Raw genomic sequence first — 20,314 nt, forward strand, 5'->3', positions numbered from 1 at the left:
GGCCGCTCACGCTGGCTGCTGGCTACATACGGTAGCCCATGGCAACCCACTGCCACAGGGGCTGCAGCCTACGCCATCGCCGGCGACTCACGGCAGCCCAACTCCAGGTTGAGCTGTTGTTCAGCATCTTAGCTGTGGTCAGTGTCACTGGCCCTCATATGTGGGATCCGAACCAGGGCCTTCTGGTGTCCCAAGCCAATTCTTAACCATCGCGCCACTCGGCCAGCCCCCTGATCATGTAATTTTTAAACACTGAACTCTTCAATTCCATTCAGAATTTATTTAGTTATATGTTTTGAGCTATGAATAAAATATTGAATTGCTTACCACTGAGCCCAGCTAATTAGGCATAACTCAGACTATAAGATCCCCTCTGAGAAATGAAAATAAACTGAATCCATTTCATGAGTTCACTGAATGTTCACATGAAAAGCTATGGGTACAAAATGAAAGACCCAAGAGACCCCAATGGTGAAGCTGGCCATTTTGGATGATTCAAGCCAATAGACCCGGCTTTTCTTTAAAAGAGGTCTTTCTTACCACAATTCATTTTACCCCCAAATAAGAAGAAGCAAGGGCTATAGGTATTCCCAAAGAGCTTAGAAGAGACTGTTAAAAATGCACAGTTTGGCTAAGACCCCGTCTGCCCAGTCAGGTGATCAGGGTTATTGCCCTGGAGGGAGTCCCTGTCACTCTGGCAATCCCAAGTGAGTCTGGGACTCTTGTCATTAGATTCTCCTGGTGGTCATGGCCAAATTCAAGTCCAGAGGCTCATCCTGAAGCTATAGAATAGAAATGAAACACGTGTAAAGACTGTGTGGGAGCCAGACAGCTCATCGTTCCAAGCCTCAGCAGGGGAGTGGGGTGGGCGAGGCAGAGGAGTGGCAAAGGTGTCGGTTTAGGGATCTGTAAATATTCTTTTTCTGGGACACATACTGCTTAATGGGCCAGCTCTGCCTCCTTCCCATTATTGACACAGAATGCCTAACCGAAGCTCCAAGGATAAATCACAGCTTAGTGGCAAAATTCATAGCAAGAGGCAAATGAAAAAAAAAAAACATGCTAAATCTAGGCCATTTTTCCTCATCAAAATTCCAAAGGTTTTCCCTGGATGTATTCTATAATTGTTTGCTTCATTTGTGTCAGCCAAAGGTTTTTGGGGTTTTCCAAGCTAAGAAAAGGAAGATGAATTTTCTGTGAAATGTGCCTTCGTCACGTATATTATCCATTTCTTAGGTTGTTCATGGTAAGTGCGTAATCCTGGACCAGTTCCTGTCTGCCCAGCCTCTCCAGCGGATAGAGTGACCTTCGGTTTTCACCTGATCCCACTAGGAAGGGAAAAACTGTCAGAGAGATCACATCCTGCCATCTGCTTCTAGTTTGGGATTTGGGGCTCCTCCAGTGGTCTGGGATTCTGTCTGCCACTGTTCCCTTTCACTAGGGTGATAACCGAGAGATTGCTTCTTCATGGAAGACAATACCCATAGTGAACCATGCCCCCGCATTGCATGGCATCTTTTCCACACAAATGGAAGCTGCATCTGACATGAGGAAACAGTTTTCCCCTTCTCGAAATAGCATCAGGAGCTGGAGCTAAAATAATGGCTGGGTACTCAGTGGCTACTTCCAAACCCCCAATGAAATTCCTTCTTGCTAAAACTAAAAGGAATTAAATACAGTAAAACCTTGGATTGCAAGGAATGTGGTTTGCGAGTGTTCCGCAAGACAAGCAAACATTTCTAATACACTTTAACTTGGTAAGCAAGCAATGTCTTGCAATATGAGTAGTTTGTTTCCAGAACGAATTATGCTCGCAAACCAAGGTATTACTGTATTCCAAACTCATAGCTTGAAAAGAAACCAAAAACAAATAACGGCCACAAAAACCCACTTCAACTTTTCTTCAGAGTAGGATGCATAGAAAATGAGCCAAATAGCTGGCTAGACACACACGTACACATACGCCCACACATGCTCACACATGGGAGAGCTGAAAATTCATGCAAGTCACAGTGAAATTTTTAGTCAAAGTGACAAATACTAGTATTTTTGTACATCTTGTCAAATAAATACCAATCCTTAAGAAACACTGATTTTTTTTTGAGCTCTAACTAATTCTGGCCATTTGTGGGTGAGTGTTGAAAATCTGAAATGTTAAAGAGAAAAATGAAAGTGCTTTCTCGTAATGGTACCAAAAATCTGGATGCAAACTAAAAGAGCCACTTAACCATTCAGATGTTATCAGATCCACGTGCGTATTCTAAACCACCCGACCAAAACCCAGCATGCCAACTGAATTCCATGTCATAAGCCAGATATAGGGTCAGAGCCATAAAGCACAGAGTGTGAAATGCACTTGGACCTTACTCTTAAAACCATTGTATTTTGGTAACTTCATAGTCTCATAGGACAGTGCCAAAGAGCAGTGTCCTAAAAGCCAGAACTTCCCTGAACTTTCCTCAAAGCACGTGATATGTCTACGTTGAGTGAGCTGCAGGGTGAGGTTTGGGCCGTCACCTGGTGTATTTGAACAATATGGACACACTAAACTCACCACTCTCATTCCTGATAATTCAACCCCAGTTTAGAGGACCTGGTACGTGTGGCTAGCCTCATTCCCCAGAGCCAAGGAGTAGTAAGCATTGTGGTCAGAAGTACACACTTTTGAAAACCTCAGATGTGCCTAGAGTTGCACCCCTCTCTCCAGCTGAATGCTACTGGGAAAGGCACCTAAAGCTCTGAGCAGCAGTGCTTCCATCTGTAAAATGGAGGTAATAAGCAAGCCCACCTCAGGGGTGGTCATGAGGCTTAACTGTGTTGCTCTGTGCCAAGTGCCCAGCAAGTCTCCGTCACGAGTGACACCAGCTCCATCAGAGGACACCATCTTCTTCCCCTTCACGTGGGGCTAGGTAGTCTGGGAAGAGACTCAAGAAACTGCTGGAGGAAAAGTGTGCTTCTGAGAAGCTACTAACATGTAAAAACAAACATTTGCCGTGGTGTCGAATTTTAAATGTTTAATTAATCAATGGGTTGAATGGAAAAAGAAAGAGCCTGCTCTTTATAATACTCTTTCAAAGTCTTCTTAAGAAATCTGAATATCTCACTATTTCAGAATACAGGCACCACCTGGCAGCCCCAGCCCCACTCCAGGGGAACCACTAATGTCTGGGTAATGGCAGCTTCCGTGTGACAAGTGTTAACTGATGCCAACTGCCTGAGAGGACTGCCTGTTTCCTTGTAGGGTTGAAGAAAGCTTCAAAACCTTATTCTGGTCCATCTTCGGCTTGTCGGAAGTGATCTCGGTGGTGCTGAAATACGACCACAAGTTCATCGAGAACATCGGCTACGTCCTCTATGGCGTTTATAACGTCACCATGGTGGTGGTGCTGCTCAACATGCTCATAGCCATGATCAACAACTCGTATCAGGAAATCGAGGTAAGGCCAGTTCACGGAAAATGCTCTCTCCCGCTTGGTGTAATTTAGATGGCTGTCTTCGGCCATGAAGGTAATGACGTTAGAAGCCCATGTGTTATGACATGGCAAGCCAGAACAGCAAACCACAGGCTTTCTTCCTGGATTGCTCCAAGGAGCACTTCCAATCCACCTGCCACAGGGCATAGCGGGCAGCATACAGAACATGGCCCAACGAGGGCAGAAAGGATCAGGGGTCGTGAATCTCGCCTCTCCTGCACGTGTCCCCTCAGGACAGCATGTGGGTGACCCATGGCAAATCAGGAGGGCTGTGCCTGTCAGCCCACATTTCCTCCCACCTCTCACATGTATTTATGAAGTACCTACTGTATGCGAAGCCTGTGCTAGGCACTGGTGATGCAGAAATGACGGAGACACAGTCCATGCCCTCAAAGAACTCAGTCCACTGAGAAAAAGAGCCACGTCAGCCCACAAATTGCAATGCCCTGAGTCCAGCGCACCCAGAGAAGTCCCACCAGGTGCAGCCAGTGCAAAGCAGAGACTATGATTGGCTGTGTAGGGAGGAAGCTTACAGAGGTGATGCTTGAAGGCCAGTCAAAGATTAATACAATTTTGCCAAACAGAGAAGAGAGTCGAGACAGTGTGTCAGGAGGCAATTTATCAAAATCTAAATTGCACAAGCCTTAAGCTATTGAAACCTTGTTTGGTACAGCAGGAAATTAAAAACAAACTAAATGAGCATTAACAGGAATCCAGTTAAATAGATTATGATGCATCTGAACAGTGGGATGCTGTGCAGCTTTAAACAAGGATGAAGATGTTCTCTATATACTGATTTGGAAAGACCTGCAGTTAGAGTGTTAAGTGAAAAAAATCAAGTTACAGAACAAGGTATATAGTATCCTCTCTTGTGTAAAAGAGAAAGAAAATGGAATGCATATTCATTTTGGATTCTATAAGCATTTGATAAAGAAGAAAGCCTCTGAAAAGGGTACAAAAAGGAATGCACAGCAGGGGCGCCTGTTGAGAGATGGGGTTGGAATGCCTTTTCATTTATACCTTTTTATGCTTTAGAAATCATCTTATTGTTTTGCTCATAACAAAATTAAATCAATAGTCTAAAAATTAAAACAAAATAAAATGCACTAACCCTTTGACTCAACAATTCCAATTCTAGGAATAGAACCATGCAGAAATATGAATTTACACAGATGTTCATTATAGGAAAAATTTGGAGGTAGCTCATGACTATCAGAATGTTTAAATACACTGTGATATAGTATAGACTTTGGAATACTAAATATAATACTGTGTATACAATGAGAAACACGTTTTTGTGCTGACATACCAAAATCCCTACGATAATGTTAAGTTACAAAAATGCAAGTTGTAGACAAATAGAAGCAAATCTTGTTTACATTATGCAAATATGATTATACAGAAAGAAAAAGTAGAGAAAGGTAGAGGAAAGGTACCACACCCTTGAGCCTGGGCATCCTCTGGGGAATGGAGGGAAAAGAAAGAGGAGATTAGAAAGGAGACATTCACACGTGCTTAGTATACTGCTGTACTTAAATCTTTTATAAGACACAATTATTTGTGTATTATTCACATAGAAAAAAATAAAGACCTCCATGTAGTAGCTTGCTAGGTCTGCCACAACAAAATACCACAGACTGGGTGGCTTAGACAGACACCAGAGTTATTTACTCACCATTCTGGAGGCTGGAATTTCGAGGGCAAGGTGTAGGCAGGGTTGGTTTCTCCTGAGGCCTCTCTCCTTGGCTTACAGACGACTACCTTCTTACTGTGTCTTCCCATGGCCTTTCCTCTGTACACATGCATCTTTCGCGTCCTTTCCTCTCACTTCTAATGACACCAACCATATTGGATTATGGCCCCATTCTTGTGACCTCATTTAACTTTCATTACCCCTTTAAAGGCCCAATCTCCAAGTACAGTCACATTCTAAGATACTGGGGGTTAGGGCTTCAACATATAAATTTTAGGAGGACACATTTGGCCCATAATGCCCCCCCCAAAAAAAGAATATTCTAAACAGTAGAAACATGTGCCAAGGCAGGGAGGCATGAAACAATGTGGTCTATTCAGCATTGCAAGAGTGTAGATTGTTCAAGGAAAAATGGCAACAGGTGAGGGGCAGAGATGAGCTAGGCTGTAAGGCCTTAGCCTCCACCCACCCCAGCCCCAAGAAAATGCAGCACTCTGTCAATAGACAAACACACATTTTTTTAAAAGTGTTATCGGTATTTGGTCATCTATGTGGATGAGCTATTGCTAACTAGTCCTTCCTGCCCCCTGGGCCTCAGTTTCCCCCTGTGTAGGAGAAACCAGATGGTGCCTGGACAATCTGTGGGTCTCCGTACCACTCACCTGGGATGGTCGGCCCCATCTTAACAAGCACATGATGCTTTGGTCCAAATGCATGTGGCATGTATGGCCCGCATGACCGGCATGAGAGATGCCCATGGCTTTCGATGTCCAATTATCTCACCACAGCATGGTGCCCTGAGATGGAGAGAGCACATTGCAGCGCACACCTCCCCTCTGGGCTTCTCTGCGTCACACTGAACTTTGATGAAGTATGTATTTGTAAAGCCTTCCACAAGAACACCTTTTCAGTCAATAGATCTTGAGAACCGTGCAGACCCACAGACCTGCCTGCCTCGGCACCTGCCATTCCCTACCGCCATCCTTCTCCATCGGAGCAGCCCTGCCCACGGGCCCTGGCTCCCTGCCCTCTCGCCGCCTCAGAAACCGCCCTTATCCCTATTCTGCCTGCATCACCACCCTCTCCCTCTCTGTCTAGTCCTTCCTGTCAGCATTTAAATGTCTCTTGATCTTAAGAAGTAACCACCAAAAAAAAAAAATCCTCCTGCTATCTCACTTTCCAGTTCTCAACCGCTTCCTCTCCTTTACTGTCAACTTTCTCAAAAGAGTGGTTTACACGTCTCACTGCCTCTTCCACTGACTGACTTCTACTCTTCTCCACCCCACTCCACCCTCACACTTGACCTGGTTGAGAAGGGCTCACTCCTTGGATCTCAGCTCCAACACCAGCCACTGGGGCAGCCTTCCCTGACCCCCGGCCAGGCGGGCGGCCTGAGCACCCACAGCCTCCCACGGCTCTCAGCACAGCTCTAGGTAAAAGACTAGCTGCTGCGTTAATACATCACGTCACTGGCCAGACTGTGTGTTCCACTCGGGCAAGGGTTGTCATCCCCAGTGCCTACCGACACCTGCCAGGCACATCGTAAGTGCTCGAGAAATACACGCTGAATGACTGAAGGTTGAACACTAGGCATCTGTGTTAAGCTATGGAGATAAAAATAACATTAACTGAGGGTTTACTAAATATCTGAAACTGTTTCTCATGCATTAATGCCTTTAATTCTCACAACACCCCATGAGGTAGGTATTATTATCCTCATTTTACAGATGAGAAAACTGAGGTCCACAGCAGCAAACTCACCTGCCATGGTTACACAGCTAGTAGGGAACAGAGCCAGGATATGAACCCAGGCAGGCTTCAGAGCCTGTGCTCTCACTGCTACACCTCCCTTCCTCTCAAGTCCCTGTCACACCTCTCTGTTGTGCCAGGAGCGAGTGACCCCTGCCCTCGCAAAGCTTCCAGTCCAAAAGACCCATATAGGATGTCCCGTCGACCAGGCCAGGTGTTAGTGGGGTCTCAGCAAAAGCAAACAACATAATTGAGCCTGCTGGTAATGACCTTATATCTCGTGGCACATCCCTGCAGCCTCACGCAGTGCTTGCTGGGTTCACAACCCCTTGAGTCTAGCTCGTGCCTGTGCGTAGAGGAACCTGCCACTCATGGAGCACATATTGATACCAATCTCAGGATGATGTGAGGGAGGCAGCATCATCTCTACGTTCAGATAAGCGAGCCCCAGGCCCATGCCTAAAGTCACACAGCTAGTAAGGGGTGGTAAGCCCAAATCCCATGCCTGTCCTGGCCTGAAACCACCCTCCTAGGACAGAGGCCCAAGGAGCCTGTGTAGAGAAAAAAAAAAAAAAAAGAAACACACCTGCTACCTCTTAGGGGGCCCACTCAGCATTCCAGCAATGACACCAAGTCAGAAGTAACAGATCTGGGGTTTCAACCGACCATCACCACCAGGGAAGAGAGAGCATGGCCGGACTAAATGCAGTCAGGTTTGTTCCCCTTGAATTAAATATGCAGAATCTCTTAGTATCGTCCCTGGCAGCACTGTGACCAATAAGAAATACACTTTCTAATAAGAAATACGCTGTGGTGTCCAGTGTGATAGCCACTCACCACATATACCTACTGAGTACTTGAAATATGAGTAGGCCAGATTGAGACGTGCTATAAATACAAAACGCACGCCAATTTTGAAGACTCACTATGACAAGGAAAATGTGACCTATCTCAATAATTTTTATCATGATTACACATTGAAATGATAACATTTCGGGTCTACTGGATTCAATAAAATATATCACTGAAACTAATTTACCTGTTCCATCTTACTTTTTATAATGTGGCCACTAGAAAATGTAAGTTTACCTTTGTGGCTTCCATTACGTTTCTGTGGGGCAGCATTGATCTAAAAAGTTAATTCCTCCATGCTGGGGTGGTTGGTGACTCAGTTCGCAGAGCTGTGGATATGAATGGGAAACCAGATTAAGTGGCAGTGAGGAAAGCCCTTTGGTAAGTGCCAACTGGAGAATGTTGGTGACAATTTACACCAATTTACACCAGTGAAGGCTAAGGGAGGGTTTCGGCAGTGAGATCCAACAAGTTAGGCGGCCATCTTTAGGACCGGCTAACCACATACAGCTTCAGCGAGAGCCAACTCCCCACCGTGCCTCTGACGTGCAAGAGAAAATCCACAGAGGTATCAGTCAGAGTCTTGTTTAGAGTCTGCACCCGGGTTTGCAGGCTGCACCCCGCTCCGCAGACTGAGCTCGATGGTTAAATCATGGCCTCTGATGGTGTGTTATTGCTCCCTTGTTCCACAGGAGGACGCAGACGTGGAGTGGAAATTTGCCCGAGCCAAACTCTGGCTGTCTTATTTTGATGAAGGAAGAACTCTACCTGCTCCTTTTAATCTAGTGCCAAGTCCCAAATCATTTTATTATCTCATAATGAGAATCAAGATGTGCCTCATAAAACTCTGCAAATCTAAGGCCAAAAGCTGTGAAAATGACCTCGAAATGGGCATGCTAAATTCCAAATTCAGGGTAGGTAGCATGGCGTGTATGGGGCTAAGAAGGTAGCAGGAGGGGAGGAGGGAGTTTTGTGTGTCTGATTCACATGGGGCTCCTGAACACCCAGGGGAGCCAGGCACTGGGAGGGGCCAACGCTTTTCAGAAAAAAGGGGCACATCCCCAAGCTGCGGCACCAGCAGAAGCTGCCTATGGTGGCTCCCTGCTCCTTGCCGCTCCTTGCAGAGGTGCATTGCTCAGCCCCGGCCCCCATGGAACCCTGAGTGGACCTGGAAGTGGAATAGCTCTTTACAGAAAGTAACTGGAGGATGACCTCTGGGAAGACAGGTTTTCTGCCAGTTACCAGCTCCCCCTGGAGATTCTCAGTGTTTATTAGCATATTAAAACCTCCGAGGAGTCCTGGAGAAAAGCTATCCAGATAACCTTAATCCAGTGCTTTCCAAAGTTGACCAAACAATATTCTGTCACCTGTTGACATCCTACAGAACTAAAGTCCTCAGGAACAATGCTGTAGGAAGCCAAGCAGCAGTGGGTATATCGACCTTCCGAGGATCCGCTTTATAGAGACAGGCCTACATGTGGGTGCTAATCAAGTCCTATCATGTACATCTGTATGTATTATGTATTGCGTTATGTGTGTATTTTTTCCAGAAGACTCGCTACCAGGCTGGCATGAGGAATTCTGAAAACCTGACAGCAAATAACACTTTCAGCAAACCCACCAGATACCAGGTAACCACTCGTTTCTCAGGCTTGGGCAGAAGTGGACTCTGTTAAGACACGGCTTTGGTCATAAGGTTGTGTCATCCCCCCCCCCCAGAACATAGCTCATTCTTTCCTCAAAAAAATATGCACTGAGTATCTACTAAATGCCAGCCACTGTGCTACTTACTGGGGATGAAGTTGTGGCTCCTATCTTAGTAGCACTTCCAGTCCACTGAGGGAGAGAGAGAATGAACAAGTAAATACGCAAATAAATACAGACCTTCAAACTGATAAAAGTGCCAAGAAAGCAATAGGGTGCAAACATGGAGAAAAACACAGGGAGCCCCTGCTTAGATATGGTTCTCAGAGGAGGCCCCTTCAAGGAGAGGACAGTTAGCTAAGGCCTCATGGATGAGAAGGAGGCAGCATGTGTGGCCTTCCAGGCATCAGCAAAAGCCCGAGAGAAGCTTGGCAGGTCCAGAGCTGCTTCAGCCCAGCCAGCAAGGGAGACAGGAGGGCAATGATGTCAGAGGAGAAAGCAAGGGACCAGACCAAGGTCAGGATGTGGGTTTTCTCTGTTATTGAGGAAGGCTGTGGGAAGCATTTAACTTTGGAGAGGGAGGAGACGATAAAATTTTATTTATGTTTTAAGAAGGCTACCTAACTGCTATACTGAGAGAAGACTGCTGGGGACAAGAGTGGGAGCAGGGAGACCAGTGAGGAGAATGTGACAGTCATCCAGGTGCAACGGACAGTGGCTTAGGTAGGGGTGTGAGTAGGGTGATGGAGAAAAGCAGGCAGAGTCTGGACATAGAGCCAATGGGACCTGAGGCATACCAACAGGCATGGGGGAGGGAGAGGCAGCCTGACTCCCAGGTATCCGTCTTAAGCAGCCAGGTGGCTATTGGTGTCTTCAGTGAGTACCTGACCTTAGACTGCCAGCCTGCAAAGTCTGTTATAGAAATTAGAAGACGACCGTTTATGCTTGCAGTCCTTGCATCGCTTCTGGAAATTAGTGTCAAATCTCTGTATCAGTTTGAATCAGCAGGTGAGCCAGTGATAAATGGTAACTACAGGTATCGATTATAATAGTGCAGACCATTTTTTTTTCTGCTTTCTCCTTCCCAGTAATCAGCAGTTTTATTCACGCTGATCATTTTTTATCAGATGTAAATCTGAAGCTGTTCTGAGCGCTCCTTTAGGCCAAGGTGCTGTGTCCCCAGTGCCACCACCCCAGAGGGAGCAATTACAGGCTTAGCATCTTCCAGACACAGGTCTCTAATTGAATCTCCATCTATATTTCAGGAGCCAGCTGTGCAGTTAGGAGGATTTAAGTGTACAATTAAGAAATGACTCATCCCTCAAAGCACTTCTAGTATTATTAGATGACACAGGTTAAAAATTGGCAAGGTGGAAGCTTGTATTTAATCATGCACAAAATTGGGCCTGACCAGTTTGATCTGCTTTGAGTTATTTTATGGGACAAATCCTTTGGTCAGTAGAAGGATTGTTATTTTTCAGCTTCTCAGAGAGAAGTTTAGATGACCTATGTCACCGAAAAGATAGACAACCCTAGTGGGTCAGAGCCAAATCTCTCCTGGGTTTTCAGCAGAATCAGCTGCTGAGATAGAGGAAGGCTCGTCACATGGTGAACGTCCTGTACCCAGAATGAATCCTTTACCAGCAAGACCAGGTTGCAAGAGCAGTCTGAGGGTGATCCCGTTTCCATCTTCCATCATCACTGGTTGAGTCCTGGCAGCCTTCCATTACCCTGAGAGCTTCCTGCTGTGATTACAGAGATTGGTTCCTTTGCAGCTCCAGGCTACGGATGACCTTGGAAAGCTTTCTCACCCTGTATTTTGTGAATCCATCATGAAAAGCCTGGGGCTACTTATTCAAACAGTTGTCACAGAAAAGAAGGAAGGAAAACCAGACGATAGGCGTCAGAGGACACTAAACAGAACAGAGAGCATCCTGCCTTTGCACATTTGCTCTTTGCCCAGCCCTGCTCAGAGAAGTCAAGGTCAAGGCATCTTCCTGAGCCGTTGTCCACTCAAACAGGAGTAGACCTGGAGATGACATGAAAGAACAGCTGGGAGCAGGCTAGACACTAGCCCTGATGTTATCTCACCATGTTCCTATGAGAGAGAGAGTATCTTTAACCCCATTTAATAGATGAGGGAACTGAGGCTCAGGGGAGAAGGTCACACAGCTGGTTGACTGAGATCTGACTCAGAAGGGCACCGTCTTCTAGCCCACACGCTGCCAGGGCACTAGCCCATCATTTATCTTCACAGAGCAGCTCCAGAGCCTCCCTCAGAACCTGCCCTAAGCCTGTGTGTCACATCACTAGGAAGAGATCTATCTGAGCCTTTGCAGTCTGAGGGGAGGAGGTGAGGAGCAGGAAGAGGTACTTTTGTTATCAGCAGACTGGCAACTGGAGAATCAGAGTGAAGGGTTTGGGCAGGGACCTGACAATGGCTCGTCTGCTTTCTTAAATCCAGGGGTGGCTTTCCCAGCTGCATTGCTTTCCTCCCAAAGTGACTTCCAAATGTGCAGAGACCAGGAGGAGCCCAATCCCCTCCCTCTTTCTTATACCCAAGCTGCACCCATAGCTGCCACCTCACTGAGCACAAATGTTGTCAGCCTCTGACACTGTCGTGGCTCTGAGAAGTGCTGTAACAAAAACCCTGTTGTTCACACACATGTGGTTTTGAAGCTTCTTTCCTTTGTGTCTCTTCGTTAGATCTGCTTGATTGTTCAAGCTTTGTGCTTTGGGTATTTATTTTAAGCTGTGGATCCTTCGTTTTCGGGGGCTCACCTTTGTAAGGAAAAGCAGCTCCATCAGACGTCAGAGGCTCTCTGTGCTTTGCTTTCAGGCTTCCGGGAGTCTGAATTGTTGTTTAACACAAAACTGGTTCCTTGTCTTTGCAACATTTTTTCTAATCTGGGTTCTGAGGACATGAGACTAAACAATGGAACAAAACCATGACACAGGTGAGGTGGCACCAATGTGCCTCCTATAAAAACTACCCTGTGACCTGTTGCAAGATCCAGGGTGTCAGTTTGTTGGGGTGTGTACTGACTCCATGTACTCCCTTCCGGAAAGGTACATTTCCTTCCTGGGCACAGCAAACAAGACACTTCCCAAATGAACCACAGAATCCAGGCATGGACCATCATTCAAATAAGCCCCCACCTTTCTGATACAATCTGTTCCCCCAAAACTCAGTGAGGAGTCCTCTTTTTCACCTTCTAGATGGCCTTTTCTGTAGAGATTAAATAGGACAGATAACTTGCCAGTGCTGCGTTTTTCTATTCTGGTGTCTGATAAACCCAATTTAACACATCACTTGTCCTGAGATCCATTTTGTCCACGCTTCCAAATGTTCCTCATTTCTGTTTTCCTAGGGGGCCACGTAGCTTCCCTCTGGATTCTACTTCGTTTGCCAACTTCAACATGCCGTATGTGTTCTCTTCCTAGTCTATGTCTTCAGTTGCCCTGCCTGCACAGAGAGCATTGTCTCCTCCATAGAAAGATCTATTTCCCCTTCACCAGAGGCAGCCAGAGGCCATTGGGCCCTCGGAGCCTGGGCAGGGGGAACTGTGTGCCTTCTTCCCTGGGTTTAGATCTTAGTGTCACAACCATTCTTACGCACTGCACATCTCAGTATTCGTTCTTTTGCCTGAGTATTATCACCAAATATACTCAGTTCCAGCACCTGCTAATGCATGGGGCAGGATGGGCCCAGCTGCCACCAATGAAGACATGTACACTTGGGGAACATTTATTATCTTCATGAAGTAAAAGAACTCCCTGGAAGGCAGCAAGAAGATATCTCAAACTCATCACAAAGGAACACGCTTTTCCCCCACATAGTGAAGGAGGGGAGGCTTTTGATGTCCATCTTTTCAGGAAGTAGAGCCCCTCTTGTCGCATCTGTCTTAAATAGGACTTCTGGGCATTTTCTAAGCGTTTCAGACTTTCTGGGGCCAAGACTGGCATCTCGCTCCTGCAGATCCCGTTGTCTAATATGCACATGTCAGGGGAGAAGCTAAGTCCCCATCATGACACGAAGTTTCTAAGCAACTAACAGGTAGTCACACTGTTCTCCCTCAAGGTACCTGTCACTGCTGGGAGTGAGCTGGGGGTGGGGAGGAAGGTGAGAGGGTCCCTGCCTGGTTGCAGGGCTCATGTACTTCTGCTTCCATATGAAGCCTCTATAATCCTAATGTGTGTTGAGAGACTCAAAAGCAAACCTCTGGTTTTCTACATGTTGAACCGCAGGTCTGCAGAAACCCTAGCTCAGATCAAGCATGACCGTGTCCAAGAATAGGCCATGAGCATTCACGACAATGACACACCAGTGACCATCTTCCCCAAGGGCTAACAACTGAACAAAGCCATCCATCCTCTGAAATCTTCCTGCATAAAAGACTTCGTGCTTTTTTTATAAGGGACAAATAGGCACCCAGAAACGGCCCAAACCCCCTTTGACCAAGGGGAGCCGGTTTCCTGCATCTTATCCCCTAAACCATCTTGCGCTTAACCTTTTTATGAGGCTTGGCTTCTATTTTAGTTAATCCCAGATCTGCCACTTCCCAGCTGTGTGACCTTGGCGAAGTCACCTCGCTCTCTGAGCCTCAGTGTCCTCACCTGTAAATGGGGACATCATCCTCCACCTCACCAGGTTTCTGAGAGGACTCAATGAGGTCATTTGGCCAAGCAGGTTGACACAACTCCTGGTCTGCAGGAGTCCTCAGTACCCTTGCTTTGCTTCTTTTTCACCCTCTCTCTCTCCCTCCCAGGGAGATACCCTGCATTGAAGGAGGCTAGTGAGCAGGGTCTCACCTATTCAAAACAAGCGGAGTTTGAGGGGCACATTTTGTATGAACACATACCATGGAATCGTTTAAAATAGTCAGTTTGATCATGTTGTGCTAAAACGCAGCACGCAGAGGAGGCCAGTTAGCTCAGTTGGTTAGAGTCCAGTGCTCATAACACCAAGGTTGACAGTTCCATCCCCACATGGGCCACTGAGCTGCACCCTCCACAACTAGATTGAAACCACTATTTGACTTAGAGCTGATGGGTCCTGGAAAAACACACTGTTCCCCAGTTAAAAATTAAATAAATAAATAAAATGCAGCGTGCACACCATGCCAGAAGGACTAGGATTGCTGCCGTGACTATGAAAGGATTCCACTCAGCACTGTCACAGGGAAGGGACCTCTTCGCTTCCAATCTTTGGCTTAGAATTTTTACTTCATAAATATAAATGTTCTCTAGTTGATGGATCCAAAAACTGAAGAACACTTAATTCTTGTAGTTTTTCTTGAAATGCAACAAACTTTAACTAGATCCTCTTAACTTGCATCAGCCTGAAAGTTTGCAGTGGAAGAATACTTCTGAATTCCTTATTCAGTAACTATGTTAGGTACTTGGGTATCTAGGTTGTGAGTTTGTTTTTGTTTTTGTTGTTGCTTTTCTTCCTATGAGAACTAGTTTAGGACAAAGTTTTATTTGGTGTCTTCAATTCAAGGTGGACAGAGCATGTGTGAGCCCCATGTAAAGGCATATATTCTTGTAACTTAGATAGCCTGCCTTATTGACTGGAAGAATGTCAATGAGAAATCAAGCACTGCAATTTACCACTAGGGGCAGCAGGAAGGAAATTTGCTAATTAACTTAAATTAGATCATAACTCAAACCACAGAGCCAAATGGACCACCAGCCCACCGAGGGCCAAGGAAGGCAGCCCCGGCCTACATGGTCTGGTCCCGAGCTCACGGCGAAGAACCTTTGCCAGGATATGTCCAGGCTTTGGAATCACGGGGCCAAGTGAACGTCCTCCACCAAGTCATTCCCATCAAGGGCACCGAGAGAACCACCATTTCATAATAATGAGTTAAATCCTCCAGGTCTCTGCATCCCAGCAGCTCACCTCTTTTACTTGCAAGAAGTTTTTCCTGAATCCATGTCGTCGGGGTGAACTCAGCAACCTGCTTGACATCCCTCAGAGAAGCGAGGGACAGATTCAGGTCCCTGCAATCTATAACATGCTGCTTCTGTCCTCTCGGTCCTCAGGTGTGAGCAGGTCCCAGGAAGGGACAACCAAGGAGCAGGGAATCCCTCCCTCTTTGCGTTGCTGCTCATCTCTTGCAAGATTCATATATCTCAGCTACCAGAATATTTTTAAATCCTGTGATTTTGCAGGAACCCTGGAACAACTAGCTGGCAAAATCCAAAGTTCACCCCCTGTGGTCTTTCTTACACTTGGCTCTATTCTTGGAGTCTCCTAAGTGTTTGTTCATGCCTCATTTGCTTAAAGAATCTCGTGTCTGTGTACTAAAGGAGCCTGCAGGCGAAAGTCCTACCCTGCAGCATGACTGGGGGTGCCAAGTCAGGCACGGTGGGGTTTCAGCCAAGTGGCATCTTGACAAAGCTTGCGAGACCCAGCGGTGTCTGTTTCTGCCTCTGGGCAGAAGCTTTCCAAGGTACGGTGGGCTTGTCCTCCCAGCCTGGTCCTGACTCTGTACTAAGTGCACCTCCACTCAGGCACAGCAGCTCAAAGGGAGGCAGCTCCGCCTGGGCTGGCCCACTAAGACTTTGGCACTCCCTCCTGACGGCATTAGTTGTTGAACTAGAAGAAAGTGTTTCGGAGCTGCAGCCCCAGGAGAGGACGTGATTGGCGGAGGTCGCAAAGAAGGACAGGGTTGGGTCAGGCCTCAGAGCCTCGAGTAGCGCCTGTGGATCTTAGATGATGCTCTCTTTCTCCTTGGCTCGGCCTCTTGCCATTGAAAGGGTCCTGTTTTTACATCCCAGGGTCAGGTGGTATTGAATCCTGGGGGAGAGGTTAAACAGAGAGACTGGCCCAGGTTCCTCCAGCAGGCAGGGCGCCCCTCGGAAGCAAGGTATCAGGTGTGGGAGGACTCACAGCTGCTGACCGGGCTCTGCAGGAGGGAGGGGTCGTGTGTACACCGTGCTGGAAGCCGCTGTGCTCGGCCAGGCTTGTCTGACGCCTTCCATGTGTTCACATTTCAGAAAATCATGAAACGGCTCATAAAAAGATACGTCCTGAAGGCCCAGGTGGACAGAGAAAATGACGAAGTCAATGAAGGTAAGAGACCGGATCAGTTTCCAGTCGGGTGGCAGGAGTCGGACATGGTGTCACAGGCAGGCCTGTGTTCCTGTGTAGAAGCCCTGGGGAGGCTCTGTCTCCTTGCTCACTTGGGTGTTGGCAGAACGCGGTTCCATGCGATTGTAGGACCGATGTCTCTGTTTCCTTGCTGGCTATCAGCTGGGGCAGCCCCTTGATCTGAGAGGCCACCCTTCAGTGTGCATGTGGCCCCTTCATCTCAGAGCCAGCCACGGGGCAGGCCTGGCTATTCTCACGCTGCCACCTCGCTTGCCTCTTCTGTCATCACATCTCTCGGACCCACTCTTCTGCCTTTCTCTTCTGCTTTTAAAGACTTGTGATTAGTTTGGACAAACCAAAATAACCTCCCTATTTAAGGTCAGCTGATTATCAACCTTAATTCCATGTGCAACTGTTGTTCCCTTTTGCCGTGTCATATAACGTGTTCACGGACAAGACACCGGGGATTAGCACTTGGGCTTCTTTGGGGGTCAAGGTCATTGTTCTGCCCACCAGAGTGATGGCTGCTTTGAATCGGCCTCATGGCCCTTGAGTTCAGGACGGCCCAGGATTCCTCATTTTGTGGGCCATGCAGAGAGTTGCTGACTGTACACCTCTTTCAGATGCTGCCACCACCTCAGTTCCGCTGACTCCGTCCTGTCTCACTTCCAGGCTCTCAGAACCTGAGAACCCCAGTTTTTCTCAAAGTATCCCCCACCTCAGAATCATTCATTAAAACTGCACATCCCAGGCCCCACCCAGACCTAATGATTGGCATCTCTGGGGTGGCGCCGGGGGGGCTGCATTTTGATGAGTGCACCCAGGTCATTCTCATGCACACTGAAGTTTGCAAACTATATTATTTTCACTGTTTGGGTTATTTTCCAGTTTATTTTAAGCAGTTACTCTTGAGTGAATAGCAAATTGCCTTATACCAGGTAATTAATCTTCTTGAGACACCTAGGACAAATATACGCTACCTAGAAACAGCCTCCTCCATGAGCGCGAGCACTAGGTCCCCCCCTCGCTCGGGCCACAGGGGCTACGGGAAGAGCCTGGTCATCCTTAGTGGCCCTCTGCTTCATCCTGGGCCATCCCCCCTGGGCTGACACTGTCTAGGGTCTGAGCAGCAGCTCCTGTACTCACCCCTACTTTTGGGGCTCGACCATAAAGCTGCCAGGTGTCAGGCCAGCCAGCCTCAAGTAGTGTGTAATTGTGATTGACAGGAATGAACTGATTATAGAAGGTGGAAATGCCCAGGTTTGGGGGCCACTAAAATTACACCATGAAACTGGGGCTCAGCGGAGCACCCAATGAAAAGAAGCTAGGGATGTATGCTTTTGTCAAAACTGACCAAGCTGTACCTTTAAGACCTCTGCATTGTATGTACATAAAGCACACCTAGACAACAGACATGTCTAAGTGTACCCAGGCAGTGGACTCCCACTCGAGTCAAGTCTAGTGTCTATAATATCAGGAAAGAATCTGTCAGCTCCCCTTTGTGGTTAATGAAAAGGCTCCCACAGCCCAGGCCCCCATGGATTTCTAACCACAGGTTTCACTGTGGGAATAAGTGAAAGTCCCACCTGCTGGCCCCTTGCTCCGGAAGGAGGAGAAGGCAGGCCGGTCGTGGTGCTTCGGTGAGGCTGTGCTGCGTGTGTGGTCTGGACGGAGCCTGCTTCTGCGAGGCTGCGAGGCTCCATGGCCACATCCACCGTGCAGAGCCGCTCCCTTCACATGTGGGAGTCCCTCCCCTCTGCAAATGACAACGACAGAACACCACATGGAGCACCATGAAAATAAGTGTCCCAGGGAATGAGGGTGTCACTCAGGGTCTTGACTTCTGCCTTTAAGGCTCCCAAACCAACATTCTAACTGTCATGACATGAAACAGGTGATAGCAATTCACAGCCCTGATTTTGTCGCCTCCTTCTACCTCAGACCCTTAAGGACAGCGTGACCAGAAATGGGAGGAGAGGGGTCCGAAATGGACAGGTGTGTCCTTCAGTGGTAGCTAAGTGGTACTTAGATCAAAACAGAGCTCTGGTCCCTTCAGCCCCACCCTTGGTGGCTGGACCAGCACCCTGACATTTTGCTGCAGAGATGCACCCCCAAAATGCTTGTGGGACGAGCCCTTCCACCCGCTCACGCTCACCAAAATCTCATCTGTCCTTGCAGGCGAACTGAAGGAAATCAAGCAAGATATCTCCAGCCTGCGCTATGAGCTTCTCGAAGAGAAATCTCAAGCTACCGGCGAGCTGGCAGACCTGATCCAACAGCTCAGTGAGAAATTTGGGAAGAATTTAAACAAAGACCACCTGAGGGTGAACAAGGGTAAAGACATTTAGTCACCCACATGGGCATCTGTGACTTCTACCAGCATTCCAAGGCCAGGCTGGATGCCAAACCAGTGGGGAGGGGTCCCGGGCCCACTCCTCTAAAACACTAAGGGGACCCACTGGCTCCGTCCTGAGCAGCCTTGCTGACATCTGCAGCCCAGTGGCCTTCCTGGACCCAAAACTGTTGTGAATCCAGGCTGTTGGGTGAGAAACACGACCACAGGAGGAGGGGAGGAAGTGCTACAGACACACACAGACAGACACACACACACACACACACACACACACACACACACACACACACTCGTTAGACCTTCAGTCTGCCCACAGTGACAGAGGTCCCGGTGGCCAGTGCAGGAAAAGGCCTTCTTGGATGCACACGCACCTTCCCCCTGCACTAGGAACACAGCTCTGTGTCCTGGGATGACAAACCACCTCACCCCATGTGCCCTGCTCGCCCTCCCCCCGCCACCCACACACATCCTAACAGAACCGGGAGGTGACCTGTGATCTATTCTTAAGTGCCAGATGAGAACACAGATAGCCTAATCGTAAAATAGTTCTATTTGTTTATAAAAGTTTAAAAATCCTAAATCAAAAATTGTACTGTAGGTAGCACTGTTCAGAGAACAATGACAAAATCCAAATGATGTATTTTTACCTTTATTAAGATTATCTTGTATTTACTATTTTTACCTAAAATGGAAAGAAATAAAATTACCTCATAATAGCCTGGGGAGCCCCCGTGAATGTGCTGCCCTCCTGCCGTCCTGTGCCCTGTCTGGAGGTAGGGAGCCCACACTGACCAGGCTTCTGGGGGGGGGGTACCAGCCTCCTGACAAGCAGACAGCCAGGCCCCCCACCTCCCAGCCCCTTCTTTTATCCCCAGACCTAGTGACCCCAATCTCGCCAAGCTCAGGAAAGAGACCAAGGAGCCTGTGAGGGAAGCAAAACATTTTCTCCTGCCCCACCCCTCACCCTGTCCCCCTGTGTGGGAGGGGCGATACCTGGTGAAATGGAGCCAAACATCTCTCAAGAGGCTTGGTGTGAGTGGGGAAAGCGGCCACCAGAGGGCACCCCAGTCCCAAACAACATCCATTCTGAGCAGGCTGGAGAGAGGCCATCTGATCCCTGGAGAGCCCACTGGCCCCAACATTTACTAGTGACACTAGCTGGATGTATTGAGTGAGCACTTGCTGTGTACCAGGCACTGTGCTGACGGCTCCGCATGCGTCACTGAACCCTCAGGGCCACCCTAAGAGGAAGAGGAGAGCAGGATCACAAATTCAGATGCTTTGCACACACCCTGGGTGGGCAAAATATGTGTGTGCATGTGCATGTGCGTGTTTTATGTAGGTATGTGTACAGGGGGCCTTGTGTTTCATGATATATCTTCAGTATATCTTCAGAGATAAAAGTCTGTGCTTCACTCTATTCTAAGAAAAGAGCTGATCAAATGGGGTGA

The 20,314-nt window shown here is 47.7% G+C and overlaps 1 protein-coding gene across 2 annotated transcripts in view; it reads left to right on the top strand.

Moving 5' to 3' along the window:
- Positions 1 to 19,465, top strand: part of TRPC7 (transient receptor potential cation channel subfamily C member 7) — a 128,867-nt gene extending 109,402 nt beyond the window's left edge. The window contains exons 7-11 of one of the 2 annotated variants that reach the window (XM_019642170.1): positions 3,242 to 3,437; positions 8,460 to 8,681; positions 9,318 to 9,398; positions 16,417 to 16,492; positions 18,689 to 18,858. In XM_019642170.1, the coding sequence (XP_019497715.1) occupies positions 3,242 to 3,437; positions 8,460 to 8,681; positions 9,318 to 9,398; positions 16,417 to 16,492; positions 18,689 to 18,858 (745 nt within the window). Of the gene's footprint in view, positions 1 to 3,241; positions 3,438 to 8,459; positions 8,682 to 9,317; positions 9,399 to 16,416; positions 16,493 to 18,688 lie in introns of both variants that reach the window. The other variant, XM_019642169.1, reaches the window with a different exon arrangement.
- The last annotated feature ends 849 nt before the right edge of the window (positions 19,466 to 20,314 follow it).

This window comes from Hipposideros armiger, unplaced genomic scaffold (assembly GCF_001890085.2).
Source record: "Hipposideros armiger isolate ML-2016 unplaced genomic scaffold, ASM189008v1 scaffold_66, whole genome shotgun sequence".
NCBI classification, from domain to species: domain Eukaryota; kingdom Metazoa; phylum Chordata; class Mammalia; order Chiroptera; family Hipposideridae; genus Hipposideros; species Hipposideros armiger.